The following is an 8,087-nucleotide window of genomic DNA, read 5'->3' on the forward strand; positions in this document are numbered from 1 at the left end:
TTTATTGAATGTCCTTAAAACTGAGCTAAGTGTCCTCTCTGTATGTTTCAATAGCACCTTGTCGTCCCCTGAAGTTAGCCTTATATGGCCTTATTTTAAAACTACCTACTATCCCACCTGACTGTCCCCCCACCACCATAGCCTTCTTAATCTCTGGGTTTATTACTAGTCTCCCTTTATATCCCCAATCTTCAATTAGTAGTGAGTGCTCAGTGTAGATGTCCCAAATGAATTAGCAATTAGGTGGAACATGAGACTGCCCAGTCCCCTAAGGACCTTTAGATTCATTTTCCAGGGTCAAGATCCTCCCACATATTATGAAAGCTAGTTCTTCTTTAGGGAAGGCAAGGAGAAGAACATCTTGGAACCCAGAGGAAATGGAAAAAGGCCACTGGAATGGAATTATTGTTTACTTATCTTAATACTTAACTATTTTCCTTTTTTTTTTTTTTTACTATTTTCCATTTTAGTGTATAAGGCAATTTAACAACAGCTACACTGAAGATAAGAGAAATTCATATTGTTTTATGATAAATAAGTAAAATACTTCCCACAGCTAGTTAATATTCTAAGGGAAAAGAAAGGAACAACACTTCGCATTATTACTTTTTGTTTATTGAAATTGTAGTTCCCATAAAATAAATGGAAGTATAAAGAAGGTAAAGCATATTCTCTTCCAAATGCAAAAAATGCTAAATTATGGTATCAAATGGATGTGGCTAATTTATTTTAGTTCTTTTAAAATATTGGCATTAGGGGATCCCTGGGTGGCGCAGCGGTTTAGCGCCTGCCTTTGGCCCAGGGCGCGATCCTGAAGACCCGGGATCGAATCCCACGTTGGGCTCCTGGTGCATGGAGCCTGCTTCTCCCTCTGCCTATGTCTCTGCCTCTCTCTCTCTCTCTGTGATTATCATAAATAAATAATAAAAAACATATTGGCATTAGAAATAGTTTTATCAAAGAATTTTATCTGTCTTTTTTTATTTATTTTTTATTGGTGTTCAATTTACTAACATACAGAATAACCCCCAGTGCCCGTCACCCATTCACTCCCACCCCCCGCCCTCCTCCCCTTCTACCACCCCTAGTTCGTTTCCCAGAGTTAGCAGTCTTTACGTTCTGTCTCCCTTTCTGATATTTCCCACACATTTCTTCTCCCTTCTCTTATATTCCCTTTCACTATTATTTATATTCCCCAAATGAATGAGAACATATATCTGTTTTAAGAAGAAAAAATATGTTCTTTCAAATAATACTGTAAATACTACATTATATTCTCTATTGATTTTGTTTTTAAATTCGTATTATGTTTTTTAAAGATTATTTATTTATTCATTAGAGACACACACACAGAGAGGCAGAGACACAGGCAGAGGGAGAAGCAGGCTCCATGCAGGGAGCCCGACATGGGGTTTGATCCCCAGCAGGGCTGCCCTCAATGCTCCATTTCAATTTTTTTTTCTATTTATGATAGTCACACACAGAGAGAGAGAGAGGCAGAGACCCAGGCAGAGGGAGAAGCAGGCTCCATGCACAGGAGCCCGACGTGGGATTCGATCCCGGGTCTCCAGGATTGCGCCCTGGGCCAAAGGCAGGCGCCAAACCGCTGCGCCACCCAGGGATCCCTCAATGCTCCATTTCAAAAGGAATATTAATGTCAATTATCAGATAGCTATATTATGGAATCATAATATAATGATCTTCCTATTTAAAAGTAATTTAGTAATGTGTCATAACATACAAACCTAATAATTTTGCAAAACTTAGATAAGTCTTTCAACAGTATTCTATTTTCCTTTTAAATCTCTAGGCCCTTTTGCTCTCTGTCCTATGATGATCCATTTTCTTTCACCTGCCCCTAAATGTATCTGTTTCTCAAAGTTCTATTCTCTGTGAAATTCTCTTCTCTTTCTTTACTGCCTTTATAATACATCCGCTTTTTGTTGGTTACTGAATATACATTCTTCACCTCTTCCTCACTAACAGTATCCCAATTTTGTTTAAATTGACAGTGTGCTACCTAAAAATATTTGTCTTTCCATACCTTTGGCGGCAGAGGTGGCCATGAGACATAGTTCTGGCCACTGAGTAAGTTCAAGTCAGCCAGGAATTTAGGAAACCTTTGTTCTCCTGACACAGGTACTGCTAGCTCCTCCTTTTCTCTTTCTCCTTCTTCCTGTCTGGAATGTGGATCTGAGATTAGGGGTAGAGCAACTATCTTGCAACCATGAGATCAGAAGTTTGAAGATGAAGATATGTTTGCTAATGATGCGCAGGGGAGAAATGGAAAAACCCCTCTCTAAGGCTTAATTAAGCCTCTTTTAAAACTCTGGATGGCCTACCTCCAGGTCTCTTGTTGCCTGAGATAATCTCTCTATATTTAAACCTTTATGAGTTTTCTATTCTTATTGCTGAACATAATCCTAATCTAGCACACTTTTATTTAGTTAACTGAAGACAAAAGCATTTGGTTCACTCTTGTTATATCTTGAAAAGCATGTCTTCAAGTTAGATTTATTCATACTACTCATCTCTGATTTCCCTTCAGTGTGGTATTTGAAAATGTACAGAATTGAAGGCAGTATTTTATATTATTTGCAAAGTCAGACAAATTGCTTTTAGCTCAAAGGAGTTCGATGATTTATTGTGGTATTTCTCGCTATGATTTATCTGCAACATTTTGCTGTAGGTATGACATGATTTATAATTTGGAGACTCTGCTGATGGTTTTATTTCCTATGCCATTCCTGACCACAGCTGATGTCAATTCATGTTAATCATTCCTACAAATCCAGTCCAAATTAATCCTTCTGTAAATTTACTTTGTGAAAAGGCATGTCATATTTTACTAGACACAGTTTTTCATTTCCTACCCTTCCTATATTGAGGTTGCTTAGCAGTGAGCAAGCAGTAGGTCACTGTGCAGACAAATTTATAATTAATAATTGTACATATCTATATGAATGTTCACATCTAGATCTATATTTGCATATATATTTATATATTTAAGATTTATTTATTTGAGAGAGAGAGAGAGAGAGAGAGAATGAGTGGGGGAGGACAGAGGGAGAGAATCTCTAGGCAGCCTCCCCATTGAGCATGGAGTGAGGTAGGGGGCTCAATCCCATGACCCATGAGATCATGACCTGAGCCCAAATCAAGAGTCAGATGCTTAACTGATTGAGCCACCCAGGCACCCCTATATATCTATAATTACGTCTAGATCTGATTGAGGTATCAGGTATGTACTTAAATACGTTTTCCAAGGCAATGGCTTTGTTTTCCTCCCAATCATCATGGATTCTATTTAATGTAGTAAATTTCTAAGTTTGAATATATTTCTTCAGTTTTGTAAAAGTTCGTATTAATCAAAATTAGGCAAATATGCTCAATAAGATCAATAAATTTCACTTTTGTAATGAAGAAAATAATAAAATGAATTAGCAGGTGAGCATGTGGGTTATGCAAATGCAAACCAACACAATCATTCTAATGTTATTTAAAAGATTAAAAATCATTACATTTTTTACTGATTTATTCATTCAACAAATATTTACTGAGCATCTGCTATGAGCCAGGCATTGGTTCCAGGCACTTGGAATATATCTGTGAATTAAACAAAACTTTCTGCCCTACCAGGGAAAGACATACTAAAATAAATAAAATATATAGGGTTGTATGTTTGAAAAATGCTAAATGTATGGAAAATAATTAGAAAAAAGTGGGGTCAATAATACATGTGGAGGTGTGCTATTTACAATTTTCATCAAAGTCAATAGTCATTAAAAAGGTGGTGTTTGAGCTAAGATTTGAAGGCAGTGAAAAATGTCATACTGATGTCTGGGAGAAGAGCATTATAAGTGGTGGAGCAAGGACAACGTGGTGGGCAGTAAATGCAAGTGTACCCCTAAATGGGAACATATCTGTCATGAACAAGGCATTGCTAAGAAGCCAATCTGGCTGGAGCAGAGCTCTGAGGAAGAAAGACGTAAGTATGAAAGAAGTAAGATATGAGGTGAGAAACGATCAGGAAAGAGGTAGATTAAGTAGAGCTTTGTAGGCCATGTGAGAACTTTTGCACTTGTTTAATGAAATGAGGGGTCATTGCAGGGCTTTGAACATGAGTGACATGCTCTGAAGGCAAGGTCAAAATCAGAGACAAAATGCATCAGATAAGAGGAGATGGTGGTTTGCATCAGAAAGAAGCATTTGGATTCTGGGTATATTTTGAAGGAAGAATTAACAGGATTTGGGGAAGTTAATCATATATTATTTGTTATGTATGCTAGACATTTCTAAAACTGAAAAATAATGCCATGAAGTATTCTCCCAGGACAAGTGACATAAAAGTGTCCTGTTCTGGACAAAAGTGGGCATAAAATCACTAGTCATTAGTGACCAAGAGCTTCCTCTCCCCTCATCCCATCCCCACTTTGCTGAACAACTTCTCTTGTTTTTTTCCTTTCTAGTCAAATTCTGCCCCATAATCCACAAAAATTGATCCATTTTGCAATTGTTTATCCTGGTCAGACCAAATGTCCTCTGGGAAAAATCAGCACTGAATTCTGGAAGATAAAGAAAAGCAAATATTGCTCCAGAGTTTTTGGCATAAGTGGCCAGAGGATGATGGGATGATATGTCATCTACTGAGATGGAGAAACCTGAAGGTGGACTAGGGTCTTTCTTTTTTAAAGTGACAGAAGGGAGAAGGGGAAGATCTATTCTATTTTGTGCATGTTAAGTTTGATATGTCCATTAGAGATCCAGTAGAAATGATGAGTAGACATATGTTTGAAGTTTGGTAGTAATAGGTTGGATATATCTGTTTGTGAATGATCAGCCTGTAGGGAGTGTTTATAAGCTTTTAAACTAGACAAGATCACTGAGGAAGTAAACATATGAAATAGTCAAAACAACTAAGAACTGAGCCATGAGGTATTCCAGTGTTAGAAGATCATGCAGAAGGGGGTCCATCAGAGGAGACAGAAGTAAATCACCCATAGGTTAGGAGGAAAACCAACAAATGTGTCCTGAAAGCCAAGTGAAGAGAGTTTTCAGGAGAAAGGAATGCTAGACTTGTCAAATGCCACTGATAAGTTAAATAAAAGAAGACTGAAAAATGTCCATTAGATATTGCAATGGAAGGTCTTCAGTTGGTTAACCATATAAATTATCATTCAGACTTGACTTTTCAAAAACCAAAAACATTGTACTTTTCTAAAATGTGTATGCTTCCATTATCCTCCCAAACAATTCAGGAAATTTAACATGATTTGACTTCTCTTTGATATACACCAGTTCCCATCTTTACATATTCTTTTTACCCAATTTTTTTTTTCTGGCATCATTTCTTTTTTTTGACTAAGTAACTGGCCTTATACTTTTTATCTATTTCTTCCTATGGAAGATGTAACTCTCAAATAATCCATTATGCATACAACTACACATACAATACTGCTTTTGATAGCATCCCAGTATCATTAATTATAATGCTGATTAAATACATATCAATGTTTATATAGTTATGACTGTATAAATATTATTCACGGCTGCTATTACACTATAATTACACTTCTTGTCTTGTACAACCTTTTTGTTTTTCCTGGAGTTGATAGTTGCCTTGCTTTTTTATTTGTTTAGTTTTCTTTGTTCCTATCTCTACTTTCTTCACAAACTATCCAAAAAAAATGAAGATACTACAGGAATATAGAAAATCAGTATACTGACAGAACACTGATGAAAGAAATTGAGGAAGACACAAAGAAATGGAAAAATGTTCCATGCTCATGGATTGAAAGGACAAATACTGTTAAAATGTCTATGCTACCTAGAGCAATTTAGACATTCAATGAAATCCCTATCAAAATTCTATCAATTGGCCCGCAGCCCCGCGAGCGCGCAGCCAGGCCGTAGCCCCCGCGCGGCCAGGCTCCCTGCGGCCAAGGGGGCGTCCGCGCGGCTGCTGCGCGCCGTGATCCTGGGGGCGCCCGGCTCCGGCAAGGGCACCGTGTCGTCGCGCATCACCAAGCACTTCGCGCTGAAGCACCTCTCCAGCGGGGACCTGCTCCGGGACGACATGCTTCGGGGCACAGAAATTGGTGTGTTAGCCAAGACTTTCATTGACCAAGGGAAGCTCATCCCGGATGAGGTCATGACTCGGCTGACCCTTCATGAGCTGAAAAACCTCACCCAATATAGCTGGCTATTGGATGGTTTTCCAAGGACACTTCCACAGGCAGAAGCCCTGGACGGAGCTTATCAGACAGACACAGTGATTAATCTGAACGTGCCCTTCGAAGTCATTAAGCAGCGTCTCACCGCGCGCTGGATTCATCCGGCCAGCGGCCGAGTCTACAACATCGAATTCAACCCTCCCAAAGCCGTGGGCATTGATGACCTGACAGGGGAGCCTCTCATTCAGCGGGATGATGACCAGCCAGAGACGGTTGTCAAGAGACTCAAGGCTTATGAAGTCCAAACACACCCGGTCCTGGAATATTACCGGAAAAAGGGAGTATTGGAAACCTTCTCTGGAACAGAAACCAACAAGATCTGGCCCCATGTGTATGCTTTCCTACAAACAAAAGTTCCACAAATAAACCAGAAAGCATCAGTTACTCCATGAGGAAAAGTGTACATCACCAGTAAGATGAGCAGAGACTCCTCGCCTGTGCATTTAGAAGCTCCGTGTTCTGAGACTGGCATGTATGAGTTCTTTGAAAATTATATTAGTTTCACTTCTACTGATTTCATTCTGGAAATTAAGAATGGGCCAAATGAGTCCGATACTAAGATTCATCTTTTTGTCTACCCAGGGTATCTTCTATGGGTATGTAATTTAAAAACATCAGATGTCCTAATTAAAAGAGCAATTGGTAGTAATATTAACTTTTGTTCAGAAGACTGAGCGGTTGATAAAAAATTTTCTTATTCTTTGGAGAAGCTAAAAACATTTCCATGTCACTCGGTAAAGTATCTCATCAGAGAAATGTGTTGTAGACTGATGCCAAAACCCAGCATCGTTAGCACTGTGGTACATGGTTTTGTGAAACACTATCAAATTCTAGAAAACAAGCAACCAGATATGCAGATTAGTTTAGGATGCAAATTCACTGTTGCCTTTACAGTAAGAAACTTAAAAACTTAACCGTATATACTGTATTTATTATGTCATAAACAAACTTTCAGTTTATTCAGAATTTTCAGTCTGCTATAAAATTGTGTTAAATTAGCATATAGGAAAATATTACTTTCCTATGACAGGTTTTGAGAACATGTGTATTGAAAAAATGATTTATTAGAAATTGACATTGGAAGTTATTATAAAAGCACTGAGGTTGAATTATCAACAGAAAATGTAATTAGCCTTGTGTTTTCAGATTATTACTCAGGTTAAGAAGTATAAGTATGTGCTTTAGGATCTACTTGCCAGTTTCTCTTTTTGATCACTATGTAAAATCTGCTGTGATGAGTGACAAATTAAAATACAAGAAGAAAAGCAAACCCATGGTCCCTACATAAAAGCAAGCATACTGGGTCCTCAGGAAGTAGAAATAGATCAGTTATGCCTGGGGTGAATTTCCCTGACACGCTTAACAATCATAATTAGTAAACAATCAAAATTAGTAAACTAATCAAATTAGTAGCAATTAAAAGGATTTACATGAGAGGTTAAAAAGGACCAGGAAGGTAACTGAGTTTGTTGAAGGACTTTATTCCTAGTGAAAGCAATGGGCAGCTGCTGGGTTTCCCTGCCACCGTCAGCAGGGCAAGAACTCCACCTGTGTGTGTAGCCTGAGTAAGTAGCCCTTTAAAAGCGAAGAGAATTTGATTTCTTCGTAGGGCAACAAGGATGCGTGCTTATGTCCTGTGGCCTGGCAGGAAGAGTGGGGCGATGAGAGGTGGATGAAAAAATCAGCTACATCTTCAGTGGGATATTTACTCTTACTTGGTGCTAAATCAGATGCAACGAGTCCTGGTACAACCTGTTATGAACTGCCTTTGAACACCGGCCTGTTATCCCAGGCACTCAAAATATAAATGCCAGCAAGTGGTTCTTCGTGTATTTTTGTGGGAAAAAACTTTTC

The 8,087-nt window shown here is 38.4% G+C and overlaps 1 protein-coding gene across 1 annotated transcript; it reads left to right on the forward strand.

Annotated features, from left to right (window-relative positions):
* Positions 1 to 5,848: 5,848 nt before the first annotated feature.
* Positions 5,849 to 7,501, forward strand: LOC112665593 (GTP:AMP phosphotransferase AK3, mitochondrial-like). The gene has a single exon (XM_049102493.1). It carries the CDS (start codon positions 5,849 to 5,851, stop codon positions 6,623 to 6,625), a length of 777 nt encoding a protein of 258 aa, XP_048958450.1. The 3' UTR covers positions 6,626 to 7,501.
* Positions 7,502 to 8,087: the final 586 nt, after the last annotated feature.

This window comes from Canis lupus, chromosome 27, assembly GCF_003254725.2.
Source record: "Canis lupus dingo isolate Sandy chromosome 27, ASM325472v2, whole genome shotgun sequence".
NCBI lineage: Eukaryota > Metazoa > Chordata > Mammalia > Carnivora > Canidae > Canis > Canis lupus.